The sequence below is a fragment of the Vipera berus genome (assembly GCF_964194415.1).
Source record: "Vipera berus genome assembly, chromosome: Z".
Lineage (NCBI taxonomy): Eukaryota > Metazoa > Chordata > Lepidosauria > Squamata > Viperidae > Vipera > Vipera berus.
In genome coordinates, this window is record NC_138205.1 from 11,645,361 (window position 1) to 11,665,146 (window position 19,786).

Sequence of the window (19,786 nt, forward strand, 5' to 3'; positions counted from 1 at the left end):
ACACAAGTTTCCTGTGACCATTGCCATTGCAGCATCCCCCATGGTCACATGATCAAAATGAGGATGCTTGGCAACTGGTACATATTTATGACGGTTTCAGGGTCCTGGGGTCCTGTGATGGGCTTTTGTGACCTTCTGACAAGCAAAGTCAATGGGGAAGCCAGATTCACTTAACAACCATGTTACTAACTTAACAACAGCAGTGAGTCACTTAACAACTGCGGCAAGAAAGATCGTAAAATGGGGCAAAACCTGCTTAACAACTGTCTTGTTTAGCAATAGAAATTTTGGGCTCCATTGTGATTGTAAGTTAAGGACTACAATAAATGTATAATTAAGTTTTTTTGTTTTCATTCATGCAGTGTATACTATAACAACAACAACAACAACAACAACAACAACAACAACAATAATAATAATAATAATAATAATAATAATAATAATAATAATAATAATAATAATAATAAGTTGGAAGGGACCTTGGAGGTCATCTAGTCCAACCCCCTGCTAAGGCAGGAAACCCTATACCGTTTCAGGCAAATGGCTGTCCAGTCTCTTCTTAAAAACTTCCAGTGTTGGAGCATTCACCGCTTCTGGAGGCAAGTCATTCCATTGATTAATTCTTCTAACTGTGAGGAAGTTTCTCCTTAGTTCTAGGTTGCTTCTCTCCTTGATGAGTTTCCATCCTTTGCTTCTTACTCTGCCTTCAGGTGCTTTGGAGAATAGCTTAGCTCCCTCTTCTTTGTGGCAGCCCCTGAGATATTGGAACACGGCTATCATGTCACCCCTCGTCCTTCTCTTCATTATATCAGGAATATATTGAAGGATAAAACCAGAATCAAAGAGGCATGCTCTCAGGGGGGTTTTCTGCTTTGCCAAATTCCAAAACAAAGAAAGACCCATATGATCTTATTCTAGTATTTGAATAAAGACAAATGTAACGACTGGACAAAACTGGCTTTTTTTTCTTCTTCTAAAACTTGTAGCCACTAATCAGAATTACATTTCTTGCCATTGCGTTTAAATTCTTTGAATACAGAGTGTCACAAGTTCAGTGAAGTAAGGCCCTGCTTTTGATAGTGTGGCTGCTTGAACAGGACATGAGTGCTCAGTAAAAAACGAAAAGAAAATAAGCTTTTAGTGAAAACAGGAGGATCAAAGGTCTTCCAAACACGGGCGGAGTACCAGTGTTTATAATGAGAGATGGGTTTTTCTACTGATCACATGGGATTTGCAGTTGCAAACAATATTGGCATACTTCTATGCCGAGGACATTTGTTTGTTTGTTTAATTTATTCTCTTTCTTTCCCCATGCTACATGTGGATTTAGGAAATTTTGTTTTAAAGCAGGGAATGCCACTTCTGGAATATCAACAAATTGCTCTGGATGTTAAAAGGGATGATTTGTTCTGTACTTGCTCTAGCTCATGTTCTGCAAAGGCCCGAATGAAGAACAAGCAGAATAGGAGTTTGGGAAGGTGAAGGATTTGGGTCATCCTGGCAAGTACAGAACATAAAGAAATGGTACTAACAGGAGGAAGGGATGTGTGTTTAGGCATGGACCCAACAGGGTGGTAACTGCTGGCTAGCTCTTATCCTTGGTCAACTGTTGACTAGACATAGAGGAAATGTGGATTGGCCGGTGATTCTTTGCAATATCTGTCATCTCTCAAAAATATAAAGCTGCCCAGTGTCCTGATATCCGAACAGATCTGAAACTAATCGAAACAGTCTGGATCGAATGAGGGTACATCTTAAACTGGGAATGAAATCTGCTTGGATGAAAGGACCCACTGAAGGAAGAAGTACATGTGAACAGAACTGAAGATCATGGATTATTAACTTGTGGCTACTTTGGGGCTCAAAACAGCGAAATTTCAATGGAGCCTCATCCTCAAATCACCGAGAAAAATATTACAGGAGGCCGCACATCAGAGGTTTGACTTAGCGCCAGGTTTTTGTTGTTTTTGGATGTTGCTAATGTGTTTAGCTTCATAGGTTTAATATGGCTTTTACGCTGCTTTAACTTTTGATTGGGAGCAGCCCAGAGTTGGTTATAAGCTGGGTGGCTATAAAGGTAGTCCTGAATTTACAACCATTCATTTCATATTGTTCAAAGTTACAATGGCACTGAAAAAAATGACTTATGACCAGTTCTCAAACTTATGACCAATGCAGCATCCCCACAGCAATTGCTATGGGGCAATTGAATTTATTTATGCTTGCAGCATCCCCAGGTTCTGTGATGTTCATTTGCAACCTTCCTGGGGAGGTTCTAGGAAACAGAGTCAATGGGGGGAACCAAATTTATTTAACGATTGCATGATTCACTTAACCACTGTAAGTTATTTTCTTAACCACAATGGCGAAAACAGGTCATAAAAGGGGGCATGACTCACTTAACAATCGCCTTGCTTAGAAGAAAAAATCTTGGGCTCATTTGCGACCGTAAGTCAAGGATTAGAATAGAATAAAAGAGTTGGAAGGGACCTTGTAGGTCATCTTTCTAGTCCAACCCCCTGCCCAAGCATTTCTGACAGATGGCAGTCCAGTCTCTTCTTGAAAGCCTCCAGTGATGAAGCTCCCACAACATCTGAAGGCAGTCTGTTCCATTGGTTGATTGCTCTCACTGTCAGGAAATTTCTCCTTATTTCCAGGTTGAATCTCTCCTTGATCAGTTTCCATCTGTTATTCCTTGTCTGGCCTTCAGGTGCTTTGGGAAATAGGTTGAACCCCGTCCCCCTCCTCTCTGTGACAGCCCCTCAAATATTGGAACACTGAGCAGAATAATTTATTGATCTGTTTGTTTATTTAAAACATATAGGTAAAGGTAAAGGTTCCCCCGCACATGCGTGCTAGTCGTTTCCGACTCTAGGGGCCGGTGCTCATCTCCGTTTCATAGCCGAAGAGCCAGCATTTGTCCGAGGACGTCTCCGTGGTCATGTGGCCGGCATGACTAGACGCCAAAGGCGCACGGAACGCTGTTACCTTCCCACCGGAGTGGTCCCTATTTTTCTACTTGCATTTTTACGTGCTTTCGAACTGCTAGGTGGGCAGAAGCTGGGACGAGTAACAGGCGCTCACTCTGTTACGCGGCACTCGGGATTCGACCCGCCAAACTGCCGACCTTCTGATCGACAAGCTCAGCGTCCTAACCCACTGAGCCACCGCTCATAGCTGCCCATTTTCCAACCAACTCTGAGCAGTTCCAATTAAGTATTAGATAATATACCTAACTGGTAAATATACTCTTGTACAATAACCTTTTATGCCCTTTGTTGACTGAATCGGCCTCAGATGAAGATGTTCAGAAGTTCAGAAGATGAGAAATGTGCTATTCTTTCTTATCCCAAGTTTGTTTAGTGAATGCCATCAGAAATGGAGCTAAAATGGGAAAGGATGTTTCAGGAAAACAAGAGGGACTAGAGGTTGGCAGAAATTCAGGTAGTCCTCGATTTATGACTATAATGGAACCTGGCCATTATGGTCGTAGGTCATGATGGTTGTAAAGTGGGTTATCACGTGACAGACCCCAATTTCACTACTTTTTGTGGTGGTCATTAAGAGAACGCCAAAGTCGTTAAGCAAACCATTATTTACTACAGGGGATTCTGGCAGAAATGTTGTAAATTGTGGTCACATGACTATAGGATGCTATAAACTGCCATAAATGTGGGACAATTGCTGAATGCTTGAAATATGGTCACATGACTAAAAAGGGGGAGGAGTTGGCCGTCAGAACTCTGGGACTGAGTTGTAAGTCCCTATGGGGAGATCCATCATAACTCTGAATGGTCGCAAAATGATCAGTTGTAAGTTGAGGACTAACTGTAGAACCAGTGGGTTTTTAAAAAAAATGCATAAGAAATCAAGCTTTCTGTATCACCGGTATGTTATTCCACTTCTGCTTATTCAAACGGCACATAATTTTCTAAAAACGATGATAAATGTAATAATCTGGTCGGACATTGTTTTCTTATTTGTTGAGAATGTGGTAAGGCTCAACAATTCTAGAAAATGGTTTTGTATGAGAATGGGATCAATTCTAAAAGTTGAATTCTTTTTCCAAGGAGCATTTTTCTGCAATATACTTAATTTTTACTAAGCCACGTATTCCTGTAAACTACTGTATATTGAATTACCTTTGGATATCTTAACTGCTGTGAAGATATGCAATGCTTTACATTGGAAAATTGATCTCATTCTGTAAATAAATGACTTACTTGGAGTCTGCTTTGTTGCTTAAAATAAACTTCTATCCTAAAAGTAAATCTGATACAGATTATCACTCAGTTTGGAAACCATTTCTAGTTGGCTGTTTCTATGTAGATTTGTAACATGCAAAATATGGTACAAATATGGCCTTATTATTTCAGCATTGTATAACGCTTTAATCGGAATAAACTTTTAGCAGTATGCATACAAAGGATTGTAATCTATAATCTTTTTCTTATCCACCATATATTCTAATGAATATTATTCCAAATATTTGTGCTCTCTTTAATTTTAAATCTGTCTGCCATTTTTACAAGCAATATGATTCACTCAGCCATTTATAACAAACAAATGAAAGGCCGGGGGAAAAAATCATAGCTGAAAATCTCTACTGTACTTTGCCTTCCTATTTTTAATCCATTTTTCCCTCTACTTTGTTGATTTGTTCTCCCTTTAAAATGCCTCTTTCTCTCTCTGAATAAAACTTTCTCCTCATCAAAAGCAAACACAAAGGGAGATTTCTAATGACGTAACTACTAACCATGTTAGTTGTTTATAAGAAGACACGGCCCACTTCTCTGTTTAGCTCGGAAGGCACAAATCAGCATTCAGGTTTTAAATGAGATATGACAGTTGCACGAGGCCACCTCCATTTTTATTTTCTTTTAAAAATGAAGATTAAACACAAAGGACCTTTTGGCAAAAATACTCCCCCATTTTTTATTTTTATTTTTTTGATAGGGTGCGAGCATTAGAGGCCTCTTTCTCTCTTTTGGTAAAATCATGTTCTTCCTTGAATCCTCATTAGTCCCAAAACCTACCCAAAGTGGAATGCCCAATTCTTGAAGGAACATCACAAAGAATTCTTTTTTTTTTTTTTGCTAAATGAAATAAACATCCATCTGGAAAAAATTAAAATGTCAATGCTCCTTTCCAGCTCTGGATGCTGGACAGGAATTTTTCAAATCCAGTACGGTCAACTAAAAAGGAGAGGCGAAACTAAGGCACACACCAAACACTCTCAGACTTTGCAAAAGCAAGATGAATATGCTGCTATGAAAAGCTATTTTTTCCTTATATTCCCCCCCCCTCTCTCTTCCTCTTAACATTTCCCCTAGAATTCTAGCCACACTTGCTAGAACAGGGAAGAAGCAAAAAGCAAACAGCAAGAAAAAGAGGGACTTTTCTCAGAAACCGTCATCAGGAATAGACCTGCCTGTTTAAAGGAGGAGGTAAGTTTCTAAATATATCCAATCTTGATTTCACAGTAAGGTTCAAGCGGACAGCAAGAGGGTGGCTGTGATGATAGGAGGCATCAAAAGACAATTGCAGCTTAAAGGTGCAAGAAAGAAGGGAAGGGAAGATTGTCTTTCTGACTTTTTCAGAATGCAAGGAGAAGTGAAACTTTTCCCTTCGTTGCAGCTGCACCACAGAGCAAAACCAGCAATGATGGATTTCTAGCTATTACCAAGCTAGAAAAAAGAAAACATGTTCGGAAAAAGGCAAGTGGCTATCTCCAGAGAGGAATGGTTGATTGATGATGATTGATGATGATGATAGTGTTGGGGGTGGTGATGTTTACCTTCCCGTTCCAACGCCTGTATGGGGCTTCTGGAACAAAGCATCTAGTGGTGACTGCCTTAGCTGTAATACTGCATCCAGTTTTGGTCACCACGTTACAAAAAAGATGTTGAGACTTTGGAAAAAGCGCAGAGAAGAGCAACTAAGATAATAATAATAATAATAATAATAATAATAATAATAATAATAATAATAATAAGAAGAAGAAGAAGAAGAAGAAGAAGAAGAAGGAAGAAGAAGAAGAAGAAGAAGAAGAAGAAGAAGAAGAAGAAGAAGAAGAAGAAGAAGAAGAAGAAGAAGAAGAAGAAGAAGAAGAAGAAGAAGAAGTAGTTGGAAGGGACCTTGGAGGTCATCTAGTCCAACCCCCTGCTCAGGCAGGAAACCCTATACCATTTCAGACAAGTGGCTGTCCAGTCTCTTCTTAAAAACTTCCAGTGTTGGAGCATTCACCACCTCTGGAGGCAGGTTGTTCCACTGGTTGATTGTTCTAGCTGTCAGGAAGTTTCTCCTTAGTTCTAGGTTGCTTCTCTCCTTGACTAGTTTCCATCCGTTGCTTCTTGTCCTGTTTTCAGGTGCTTTGGAGAATAGCTTGACTCCCTCTTCTTAATAAAGGCCTGGAGAGTAAAACATATGAAGAAGGGTTGCAGGATATGGGTTTGGCTATTCTAGAGAAAAGAAGGACTAGGGGTGACATGATAGCAATATTCCAGTATTTGAGGGGCTGCGACAAAGAAAAGGAGATCAATTTATTTTCCAAAGCACAAAGGACAAGACAAGAAGCAATGGATGGAAACTAATCAAGGAGAGAAGCAACCTGGAATTAAGGAAAAATCTCCTAACACTTAATTAACCACTGGAACAGCTTGCCTCCAGAAGTTGTGGGAGCTTTATCACTGGAGGTTTTTAAGAAGAAACTGGACAGCTACTTGAGGCAGGACATAAAGTGAAGGCAGGACGTAAAAGTGAGGCATAAAGAAAACGCATGTATTAGTTAGAAAAGAACAAGGAAATGGAAAACCACGAGTTCATCTGTCTCACACCTATTCAGTCAAGCATAGAGCTTTCATACATCTAACCATATATGTCTCGATTGTAGCTAACCACAAACATGGTGCCGGAAACTTAAGCGCTAGCAACCTGTGACCTCGATCAGTAAAAGGGTTGCAAGATATTTAGCTAAATTCAGCATAGCAACAAGGGGGAGTTGGGGGGCAGTAATTCAAGTAACCAATCAATGCTCATAAGTTACATTTCCGTGTTTTGCTACTTTTGAAGACTATATATGTACTTGCTTTTCCCTGAAAATGTGTTCAGACATTGATATTGCTTTTTGCTCTGAACCTTTTTGCGCAAAATAAAACAAACTTCTTCTTTTTTTTTATTGAAAAGTTTGACAATACATTTTTAAATACAAAAAACTCCCTCCTCCCCCTCCCCTCTCCCCAACCCTCCCCCTCCCCGACTTCCCAGAGCTGAATACAGGGTATAATAATACAAACATAAACTAAAATATGCTAATAACAAACTTCTTTTGATTCCGGGGTCTGAGTCTCTTGATTCTGCAACCTACTTGTCTCAAATATAGTTTCCTGCCTGAGCAGAGGGATGAACTAAAAGACCTCCAAGGTGCCTTCCACCTCTATTCCATTCTAACTCAAATAGCTGTTTCATGCATAACATCCAACTGCATTCATGCGCATCCTCAGCCATGGAATTTACTTGGTGGGTCATTACCCCCCCCCCCGAGTCCCTTGGGAGAGGGGCGGTATATAAATCCAAATAAATAAAATAAATAAATTACTGATCAGCTTTATCCAAAATGTGCACCATCTGAAGCTTCTGGACCATTTCTGGTCCCTTAAAAATTGGAGGCTCCCCAATAGGCCTCCCAAATTTAATATCAAATATCACCGCCTAACCTTCTTTTAATTGTGCCTGCAAGCTGGATCACCCTGTTTCAGTGTAGGAAAGGTGTTGTTCTGATTCAATTTTTTTTTTTTTTGCCACACCTCCCAAGCCCCGCCTGAAACAATATCTGTTGCTCTTTTTTCTCCTCAGGATGATTCAGAAACCAACTGTCTAAGAACAAGGAGCGCTCTCTGAGGAACCATGTCCCGGCTTCATCTCTTCTTCATGGTCTTCCTTGCTTTTGTCCATTCCTCTCTCCCCTTCCACAACAGTGAATGCGACACATATCCCAGTCCTGTCTGCAAGAATCAGGCCAACTTCGTACCAGGCTATAACTTCATTGGGGAAGGAGTTGATATCACCACTCTGGAGAAGAAAGGAGCTTATGTGGTGGATATCAGCAAGTGGCGGGGGCCCAACGGGACCTGTACCCTGTGTCGGAATCATAAGATGGGTGAGAAGCTGCAGAGACTCCCCCTCGTTGGAGTGGACTGGCGGGAGAAGGAAATCTGCCAACGACAAGCAAGCACCTTTGTGGATGAGTTAGACATAGATGTGGCCAACGCAGTAGCCAAAGAAGTGAAAAATGACTGGAAAATGGAGTTGGCTGAGGATTTCATGAAGGAGGACTTGGGGTTCTCCAAAGCCCAGGTGGCTTTTGCTGGCTCTCACTCCAACATGGCCATTTTTGCACACCAAAAAACCCGCGAGGACAGATACAGCTTTCTGAGGAATGAGATCGAATGCGAACATTACAGGTAAGCATCAAAGCACTTGAAAGCATAAACTGGGGGTGGGGAGGGGGGAGCTGCAGTAGCCAACTTGCTGGAGAAAATAATACAACAGACAGAAGACCTAAGTCCAGAAATGAACAATCTTAGTCCTACTGTCACTGAAAGATGATTCAGATCAGGGGTCCCCAATTTCTTCAGCTCATCGGCCTCTTGATGAAATTTCAGATTGTTCATGGACCTCCAAATATTTATTGTATGTCAATAATTTAATAAATACTACTTTAACTAATAGAACTACTATAATTAATAATAACAATACCTTGAAGAGTCCCATTGATCCTTGGGGGTTAATCATGACCACTTTGGAGAACTCTAATTTGAATCCATCTGTCCAAATCCCATCCCAAAGCTATTAAATGTTGAACCTCTCTTGGATGATGAAGAAGAGATTTCAGCTCCATCCTCCAGAGCTGGAGTTGACCATATTTATTGTGGAACGTGAGGGGTCCTTGGTGCTCTCTGAGCTTAGTTGTTTTCTTGCAGATGTTTCATTACCCAAACTAGGTAATGTCATCAGTGCTAAATGTCTATGGAGATTCTCAGTCATCCAGGTCATGATTATCCCAAAGGTGCTTTTTCAAGAGGCAACTGACTTTCTTGGCTTCCTTGAGGACATTTCCCTTCTCATCCAAGAATGAGAAGCAAAACGTCTTCAAGGAAAACCAGAAGGTCCTGTTGCCTCTTGAAAAAGCATCTTTCAGACGATCATCGGTGCTAGTAAGGAGTAGGGCTTGCTCTTAGTTTATACTGACAGCAAACCCCACTCCTCACTACAACTGATGGTGTTTCCTAGTTGGGTAATGAAACGTCTGCGAGAAAACAACCAAGCTCAGAGAGCACCAAGGACCCCCCCATTTCAACCTTGAGCTACAAATATCTCCTTTATTGTGGAACATCCAATGGGCTATAACAAAAGGTTGCTTAGCTCATGATATGTCTCAGAAGCTTGTGGTAACTATTGTTCAGGTAGCAGTATCAGCCTTGGGGACAAGATGCTTGATGGGTATTGATGGTATGACTGCAATTATCTCAGAAAACACTGGCATCCAAATCCATTCATTCTTGTTTTAGGGGGAATGAATGAGTCTTTGTCATCCTGACAAGCAATCTTTATTCAGATAGCTGTTGTCTCTCCATAATCCCCCAGACGCTTTGGGTATTGCCAGCTATAGCATCCTCTAGGAACAACTCAAAGTTGGTGGCACTGTGTTGCAGTATTTCCATACAAAACTAGTTTTGGGGAAGTGGGTGGAAGGGCTGTGTTATGTATGCACTCATGCCAGTTAACATGTGAGATAACCCAAGGTGAGTTTCACCCCCGTTTTATTTGACCTCAGTATGAATCTATTATAGGTGCTAATTAAGGGAGCCTGTGTAATTGACACAATCAAAATATTGGAGACACACAACTCTTATTTTTCAGTCGCATCTGAGTTAGGGCTGCCTGTGCACAACCCACATTGCTGTTTGGATGCAAATACAGATAGTCCTCAACTTACGACCACAATCAAGCGAAAAAAATTGTTGCTAAGTGAATTCTGTTCCATTTTACGAGCTTTGTTGCCACCGTTGTTATGTGAATCACTGCAGTTAAATTAGTCAAACGCTTGTTAAGTGAATCTGGCTGCCCCACTGATTTTGCTTGTCAGAAGGGCGCAAAAGGTAATCACGTATCCCCAGGACCCTGCAATTGTCATAAAATAAGTCTGTTGCCAAGCATCCGAATTTCGATAACGTGACCCTGAGGATGCTGTAACAGTCATATGAAAAATGGTCTTAAATCACTCTTTTTTTTCCAGCGCCGTTGTAACTTCGAAGGTTGCTGAATGAATGATTGTAAGTCGAGGATTACCTGTAGCAGGCTGGATGGTAGGCTGCAGCTGAATGTAGTCAGAAATGAGGGTTTGTGGCTAAAGAGTCGGATAACTGCTCTTTTCCAGGTGGGGTTTTTGAAGATCTTTCTGGAATCCTCAGAATTTCAAGGGCTCTCCTCACCAAAAATACTACCGTTTGCTGAGCAGCTACAACCTAACTTGGGAATAAGGTTCCTCGTCCTGGTTCCTCCAACGCAATTTCACTGCTCAATTTGGAGTGAGGGAAGAATAGATAATTAATCCAGGCAACTATATCTCAAGGGGGGGGGGGCGGCAGGGTAAACCTTATCTCATGACAGGCTCAGTCATGGACAGGGTTAAATTCCATTTTGTCAACTGAGTTGCAGAACTCCCACACAAAGGCAACTGGGACACATTGTTTGTCCTTAGTTCTCTCTCTCTCTCTCTCAAAAAAAAAAAAAAGATAGAGATAAGGAGACAGTTAAAAAGAAAACAAGCATTTCTAATACTGGGCTCACTGCCAAGGTATAGCAACACACACTGAGCGGGTACCACAATGCCAGCTAAACCCTGCCGTTATGCCTTGCTTGCTTGGCTAGTGAAGACCTGGAGCGCTGCCAGTTATTTATTTATTTATTTATTTATTTATTTATTTATTTATTTATTTAAATTTATATGCCGCCCTTCTCCCTAAGGACTCAGGGCGGCGCACAACAATAAAAATTAAAAACATAAAATAGAAAATTTAAAACAGAATTAAACAATAAATACAATAATTATGTGGCAATTTAAAAACCAATTTAAAAAAGCTCATCAAAACCGTAGTCAGTCCAGATACCTCCTGGAGAGAACAAGGAGGAGCTCAGTACAGGTAGTAGTCCTTGACTTACGACCATAACTGAGCCCGAATGTTATGTTGCTAAGTGAGACATTTGTTAAGGGAGGTTTGCCCAATTCTATGCCTTTGCTTGCCACAGCTGTTACCTGGATGACTGCAGTTCTTAAGTTAGTAGCGGGGTTGTTAAGTGAATCTGGCTTGCCCCCTTGACTTTGCTCGTCAGAAGGTCGTAAAAGGGGATCACGTGATTCCAGGATAGGGCAAAGGTCAAAGCCATAACCAAGAACCTGGTTTACAGTAGACATTTTACAGACACGATTCTACCTCGGTAGAGAAGCTTCATAATTGCAGACAATCTAACAACCGGATATTTATTGTAGGTGACAACTGAGATTTATTGTGGGTTACCTTTAAAATAAATTGCAGATCTGGTACTCCAGAAAGGCAGAGACAACCAGGTTACAGGTATTGCTTGATTTACGACAAGGGATCCCAAAATTTTCATTATTAAGCAAGACAGGTGTTTTGCCCCATTTTATGGCTTTTTTAGCCACAGTTGTTAAGCGAATCACTGCTATTCTATTCTATTCTATTCTATTCTATTCTATTCTATTCTATTCTATTCTATTCTATTCTATTCTATTCTATTCTATTCTATTCTATTCTATTCTATTCTAATTGTAAGTGACTCATGCAGTCATTAAGCAAATCTGACTTCTCCTATTGACTTGGCTAATCGGACAAACTAGGAAGTTTACAAATGGTGATCGCGTGACCCCTCCAGGACAGTGCAACTGTCATTAAATAAATGCCAGTTGCATGTATTTTGATCACATGACCGCAGGAATGCTTCAACAGTCGTAAGTGTGAGAACTGGCCACAGTCACTTTTTTTTAGTGCTGTTGTAAAGTTGGTCACTAAACAAATGTACATTGAGGTTTGCTTTGTACTGGGTATTGACTTTACACTCTCAGTAAAGTATTATTTGGTGTCATGATGAAAAAAAAAATAAAAAAGGGCCCCGCCTTTTTCAGAGAATCTTTTCAAGATTAACCAGGAAAGGGGGAACAGAAAGTATGTTTTCCCAACACCACATCAAACTGAGCAGTGAACTCCTACCCGTAAAATGTCCATCAGAGACCATCTGACCTTCAGCATGATTATTGCATCACCTTCTTTTCTCGTGCTGAACACCACGGCAGAAAATAAGCTTTGGGTATGTGCCTTGGACACAGAACCTTGCTGACAATATTCTGCATTTTTCCTTTGCAGTCTGAGACTTCAGCAGAATCCTCTGCTGTCCTTCCATTTTGCTTGGGCCATCGGCAGGTTGCCCCCCTATCACGATCCCGAGGAATACCAGCATTTCATCAACATCTACGGCACCCATTATATCAACCGGGTGTATCTGGGCGGGCGAGCCCGCTATTTGCTGGCCTTGAAAACTTGTGCCATGACCTTAATGGGGTTCACGGCGGAGAAAGTCAAGGCCTGTTTGGATTTGGAGACATCCCTGAAACGTAAAGGCCTTTGGGGAGCTGCTTCCTTCCATTCCGAATGTGCCAGGCTCTGGTTTGGGAAATCTAAACCCAGCTTCTACGACCTTTATATGACCCAGCACACCGAGGTGATAGGAGGTCACAAACAGATGCTCTTCTCGGACAGCAGAGACTTGCACCAACTCAACGAGTGGATGGAGAGCACCAAAAGTACACCTGGGCTGGTGTCGTATTCCCTTTTGCCTCTACACACCTTGTTGAACAAGACAGATCCCAGGAGGAATTTTTTGAAGCAAGCCACTGTGAGCTACATCAAACGGAGAGCCCTAAGGAGAGATTGTTACCAAAGCTGTCCTGAGAACAACTTCAGCAGCTTGGTCCGAAGGTGCACCTGCATGTGTATACCGAACGGTGTCATCAACGACAAATGTTGTGGCACCGAGCGGGGCAGGGCATACCTCAAGTTCCATGTGCACAGTGGATCCGATCTTTGGGGTGACCATTTTTCTTCCACCGATGCCTACGTCAAATTTTTTTTCCAAAACCAGGAAAGGCGCACTAGGGTCATCAGTGGGAACAACAACCCTCAGTGGTCGGAAAATCTGGACTTTGGGGCTATCACGTTGGAAGGCAATGACAAGTTTGTGATGGAGGTTTGGGACAGCGATGTCTGGCACGATGACCTCTTGCATAGGTGTCACGGGAGGTTGAGGTCAGGTCTTAGCAAGTGGCAAAAATGCTACCTCCGTTACGGACACGTTAAGTTCTATTACGTGTTGATGTGTGCCCCCACTCTGACCGGGGCCAGCTGCCATGACTACGTCCCTTTGCATCTGCCAACCTCCTATTTCAATGACACTAATATCAGTTGGGAAACTTCATGGTCGCACAAATTGCATGCCTAGGTACTACATGGGTAGGACTCATCCTGATAAATTGAGGCATTATTCAGAATTGGAAGGAATCTGTTATGGTGTCCCTAAGAGTTTTCTTCTATGCAACAACTGGGAAAAAGTTGTGGAACAGATGATTCCTACATAATGTACTTGGAGTCCTCAATTTATGACCACAATTGTGCCTAAAATTTCTATTTTTAAGGGAGACAATTGTTAGTCAGTTGCCAAGTGTCTGAATTTTGATCATATGACCATGGGGATGCGGCAATGGTCATAAGTATGAAAAATGGTTGTAAGTCAATTTTTTCAGTGGTGTTGTAACTTTGAACAGTCACTAAACGAACTGTTGTGAGACGAGGACTATCTGTAATTCCAAAACCTTTGAACTTATTGATGTAATAACGTGTTGCCAAAATCACTATTTAAGAGATCTGACTGATGGGATTAAGGATGTTGTGGGAACAGAGAATCCTAATATAGAGCTCTCCTTATTTACAAGGTAGCCCTCGACTTATAACCATTCATTCAGTGACTGTTAAAAGTTACAACACACTGAAAAAAGCGACTTACAACCTTTTTTCACACCTATAACCATTGCGGCATCCCCACGTTCACGTCATCAAAATTTGGATGCTTAACAACCGGCATGTTTTTATGATGGTCACAGTGTCCCAAGGTCATGTGATCCCCTTTTGTGACCTTCTTACATGCAAAATCAAGGGGTAAGCCAGATTCTCTTAACAACCATGTTACTAACTTACCAGCTGAAGTGGTTCACTTAACAACTTAGCAAGAAAGGTTGCAAAATGGGGCAAAACTCACTTCAAGTACATTTTTAAAAAATTTAGTCCTCAATATATGACCACAATTGAGCCCAAAAAAATTCTGTTGTTAAGTGAGACCACTGTTAGGTGAATTTTGCCCCACCTTTGCTTACCCCAGTTGTTAAACGGATCACTGCAGTTGTTAAGTTAGTAACACAGTTGCTAAGTGAATCTGGCTTCCCCATTGACTTTGCTTGTTGAAGCTCTCAAAAGGGGATCCCATGACCACAGGACACTGCAACCGTCATAAATATGAAACCGTGCCAAGTATCCACAATTTGATCACGTGATCATGGGGATGCTGTAATTGTGAAAACGGTCATAAGTCACTTTTTCAGTGCCGTTGTAACTTCGAACATTCACTAAATGAACTGTTGTAAGTCAACAACTAGCTTTATAAACATAGGTAGGCTCAGTCACTTATTTTTTTCTTAATGCCTTTGTTATTATGATGCACCAGCGCTTTTCCAAGTGGTCCAATTTATACCATGGACCAGGTATATATATCAGGGCACCCAATTGTGAACTTGTAACATGACAGGGGCCCTTTTTGCATACTTCATAAACACATCCTGTATGGCTCTTATATTTTTGTATTTATAATTAGAGAAGCAGTAGCATGCTGTGAAAAATTAATTCAACATCTTCACATATGGTTCAGAGAAGGACTACTAGCAACTCACCCCTGCTAGCAACACTTAAAGCAGACATGTCAAACACAAGGCCCGGGGGTTGGATCCGGCCCGCGAAGTGGTTTCATGCTGCCCGCGAAGCCATCCTGGAAACAATGAGGGAACGGCCCCCACTGCCTTGGCCCTGGCCCAGAGACCCTCCTCCTGCCAGAGACCCTCAGATCTGTCCCACTTCTGCCCGGGCCCCCATAGGCACCCTTGATGCGAACGATGTAGAGCTGGCCACGCCCACCCAGTAGGCCATACGCACTCTAGCCACGCCCACCCAGTAGGCCATGCCCACCCAGGCCACACCCACCCGGCCCCCTGAGGGCAACCGCAATGCTGATGCGGCCCTCAATGAAATTGAGTTTGACACCCCTGAAAAGGAACTGGATATATTTAGCTTGCAAAAGAAAATGGTCAGGGTGATGTCTATGGAGATTCTCAGTCATCCAGGTCATGGTTGTCCCAAAGGTGTTTTTTGTCAAGAGGCAACTGGACTGTCATTGTTTTTTTTAATCCCATTTATATCCCGCCCTTCCTCAAAGATGTTTTGCTTCTCATCCAAGAAGCGTCTTTAACTCAGAACTGAAGAAGCTTCTTGGCTGAGAAACGAAACATCTTCAAGGAAGAACAAAGAAAGTCCAGTTGCCTCTTGAAAGAAAGTGCCTTTGGGACAGCTAAGGGGAGATACAAAAGCACTCTTCAGATATACAAAGGTTGTCAGACTAGAAGAGCAGGTAGATTTGTTATGTGCATCCCGAAAGGCAGGAAGGTCCAGAATTCAGTGGGCAGGAACCAGATTTGAGAAAGAACTGTCCACCATTGTAACAATCTTTTCCAAGATATGGGAATCTTCAGATAGAGGCTGGAGAGGAATCTGTTCTCACATCTTGGACTAAGCAGGATGTCCAGCCAGGTGTCCTCCAAGATTTTTCTCCAATGCTAGACTCTAGAAAAAATGTAGAGAAAAGCAACAAAGATGATTAGGGGACTGGCGGCTAAAACATATGAAGAACTGGGAACTGGGCATGCCTAGTCTAGTGACGCGGTGGCTCAGTGGGTTAAGACACTGAGCTTGTTGATCAGAAGGTTGGCAGTTTGGCGGGTCAAATCCCGAGTGCCGCGTAACAGAGTGAGCACCTGTTACTCGTCCCAGCTTCTGCCAACCTAGCAGTTCGAAAGGACGTAAAAATGCAAGTAGAAAAATAGGGACCACTACCTTGGGAAGGTAACAGCGTTCCGTGCGCCTTTGGCGTCTAGTCATGCCGGCCACATGACCATGGAGACGTCCTCGGACAAGCGCTGGCTCTTTGGCTTTGAAACGGAGATGAGCACTAGCCCCTAGAGTCGGAAACGACTAGCACGCATGTGCGGGGGAACCTTTACCTTTACCTTACAGTCTAGTGAAGAGAAGGACCAGGAGTGACATGATAGCAGTGTTCCAATATTTGAGGGGCTGTCACAGAGAGCAGGGGGGGGGTCAACCTATTTTCCACAGCACCTGAAGGCCAGACAAGGAATAACGGATGGAAGCTGATCAAGGAGCCATTCAACCTAGAGACAAGGAGAAATTTTCTGACAATCAACCAGTGAAACAGTTTGCCTTTAGATGTTGTGGGAGCTTCATTACTGGAGGCTTTCAAGAAGAGACTGGACTGCCATGTGTCAGAAATGGTGTAGGGTCTCCTGCTTGAGCAGGGGGGGGGTTGGACTAGATGACCTACAAGGTCCCTTCCAACTCTATTATTCTAATTCTAATTGATATTTGGAGCCTGTAATCTAACATTACATCGGGTCTCACTGTGACTAAGTCAATATCCCTGATTTATCGTGCATCGTGACAGATCCCTTTTTTGCCTATGTACCATACATACTGTAAAAAAACTCTGAAACTGATGGTTTTTGAAAAAGGACACCTGCCATATTTTGAAGGATGAGTTCCTCAGCTCCTTCAATGATACATCCTGGTCTAACTGCACACACATATAGAAGAATTCTCTTCTGCCTGATCCTTCCTGTCCTATTCGAGCTTCACCTCTCACCGATTTCAGCAACTTTTGCATGATCTGCGTAATACAGATAAAATATACAGGAACAAATCTTTAAATGCGTTCACGATGTACGCTTTGTTCTTTTTTCCTTCATTACATTGTTGTTTTAGAAAACTATTCCTTGCCATTCTGATCATAAAAGTTGATTTGTACCAATCCGTGGCTTTTCTGTAGGATTATGTAACAACAACTTGCACCTAAACATCGGCAAGACGAAAGAGATGGTGTTAGACTTCCGGAGAAAAAAGGAGGAACCTGCCCCACTTTACATCGGAGAGAACTGTGTAGAGAGAGTTTCCTCCTTTAAATTTCTGGGAGTCTACCTCTGTGAAGATCTGACCTGGAAAGTTAACACAACTCAGGTGGCTAGAAAGGCCCAACAGAGGCTTCACTTTCTTAGGGTCTTGTGGAAGAACAGGGTAGAACAACGGCTAATGACCCTCTTTTACCGGTCTACTATAGAGAGCGTCCTCTCGTATGGTATTGTGGTTTGGTATGCTGGTCTGACAGCCGCGGATAGGAAAGTATTACAGAGGGTAGTGAGCACAGCACAAGACATTGTGGGCTGTTCCCTGACACCACTGGATGACATCGCCAGGGCTCGTTGCCTTGGAAGAGTGAGGAAGATTCTCAGGGATGACTCACACCCTGGACGGTATCTCTTTACTCTCCTACCATCCGGTAGGAGATATAGGAATATAGCCAGCCGTACCAACAGGCTGAAAAATAGCATTTATCCGTGGGCTGTTAGGCTTTTAAATGGGACATAATCTTATGCAGAATTGACTTGGGAGGCCGGTGTGTGGTGGTGTTGGTTCACATAGTGTGGTGGGATGGAGGGTTTGTTGTCACTGTGTGTTGGGGGGAGAGAGCACGGGGGGGGGAGAGGCTCAGCTAATCTCAATGTACACATGTTGTACTTTGACAATAAAGGTTTATTATTTATTATGAACTGCCAGGACCCACCCCAAACCACGTCTTAGGAAGACAAAACTCTTGGAGCCAAATCTAGTCCAAAAGGAATCTTTACTATGACATGCTTGGTTGTAGGAATACAAGACAGGACTTAATATTGTTCTACAAACTAAAACCTTATAAAGAGTTCCCGGTTCAACCCCCCCCTTAACCCCATTTGGTCAGCCCCCCATCATTTACCTCGTATCATCCCTCTCGTGGGGAAAAAGGAACTTAGGACCTTTTATGTTTATTGCTCTCTTCCGTGACACAAGCCAGATGCTCCTACCCTAACCCCCCCCCCTTTTGTTCCCCCAGTTCAAAAGGCTTCTCTTTTCCTTTGAAATGCCTAATACAGGTTCAACACACATTCGTTCCCTCCTCCTCGGGAGATGGCAGAATCCAGGAACAACGTTTTAAACATACATTTATGAATATGATATAAATGGATTCCGACATGAACATTGCGCAGATAAAGGTAAAGGTAAAGGTTCCCCCACACAAGCGTGCTAGTCGTTTCCGACTCTAGGGGCCGGTGCTCATCTCCATTTCAAAGCCGAAGAGCCAGCGCTTGTCCGAGGACGTCTCCGTGGTCATGTGGCCGGCATGAATAGACGCCAAAGGCGCACGGAACGCTGTTACCTTCCCACCGTAGTGGTCCCTATTTTTCTACTTGCATTTTTACGTGCTTTCGAACTGCTAGGTTGGCAGAAGCTGGGACGAGTAACAGGCACTCACTCTGTTACGCGGCAGTCGGGATTCAACCCGCCAAACTGCCGACCTTCTGATCAAGAATGCTAAACTTGAAGATTAGTTTTCACGGGTGAATAACGTGGTCTTCTTTAGCAGAGGAGGAGAAGTTGGGCTTCTTCTAGTGAAAAGAAGGACCAAGGGTGACATAATGGTAGTGCCCAATATTTTAGGGGTTGCCACAAAGAAAAGGGGGGTCAACCTTATTTTCCAAAGCGCCTGAAGGCAAAACAAGAAGCAATGGATGGATACTAATCAAGGAGAGAAGCAACCTAGAACTAAGGAAAAAAATTTCTTAAAAGTGAGAAGAGCTAACCAATGAAAGGCTTGCCTTCAGAAGCTGTGGGTGGACAGTCACTTGTCTGAAATGGTATGTCCTGCTTGAGCAGGGGGCTGGACTAGAAGACCTCCAAGATCCCGTCCAGCTCTGTTCTGATTCTCCATCATTGGAGGCTTTTAAGAGGAGACTGGACAGCCACTTGTCTGAAATGTGCAGGAGGTTGGACTAGAAGACCTCCAAGGTCCCTTCCAACTTCTGATTCTACTCCAGTAGTTGAGCTGAAACTCCAATTCTGCTCCCTTCTGAAAAATTGTCATCTCCAACGTGGCGCTCGGCAGAAAAAAATGGGGGAAATAGACCCATTAGAGCAAAAAAAAAATATTTTTTTTTACCAAATTTAAAAGAAGGGTGAGGGGTGACATGATAGCAGTGTTCCAATATCTCAGGGGCTGTCCCAAAGAAGAGGGAGCCAAGCTATTCTCCAAAGCACCTGAAAGCAGGACAAGAAGCAACAACGGGTGGAAACTAGTCAAGGAGAGAAGCAACCTAGAACTAAGGAGAAACTTCCTGACAGTTAGAACAATTAACCAGTGGAACAACCTGCCTCCAGAGGTGGTGAATGCTCCAACACTGGAGGTTTTTAAGAAGAGACTGGACAGCCATTTGCCTGAAATGGTATAGGGC

At 42.6% G+C, this 19,786-nt stretch overlaps 1 protein-coding gene across 1 annotated transcript; it reads left to right on the plus strand.

Annotated features, from left to right (window-relative positions):
• Nucleotides 1–5,271: 5,271 nt before the first annotated feature.
• LOC308677660 (perforin-1-like) lies at nt 5,272–15,111 on the plus strand. Its single transcript, XM_081344274.1, has 3 exons — nt 5,272–5,447; nt 7,855–8,462; nt 12,444–15,111. The coding sequence occupies exons 2-3, from the start codon at nt 7,906–7,908 to the stop codon at nt 13,573–13,575; spliced, it is 1,689 nt and encodes a 562-aa protein (XP_081200400.1). The 5' UTR covers nt 5,272–5,447; nt 7,855–7,905; the 3' UTR covers nt 13,576–15,111.
• Nucleotides 15,112–19,786: the final 4,675 nt, after the last annotated feature.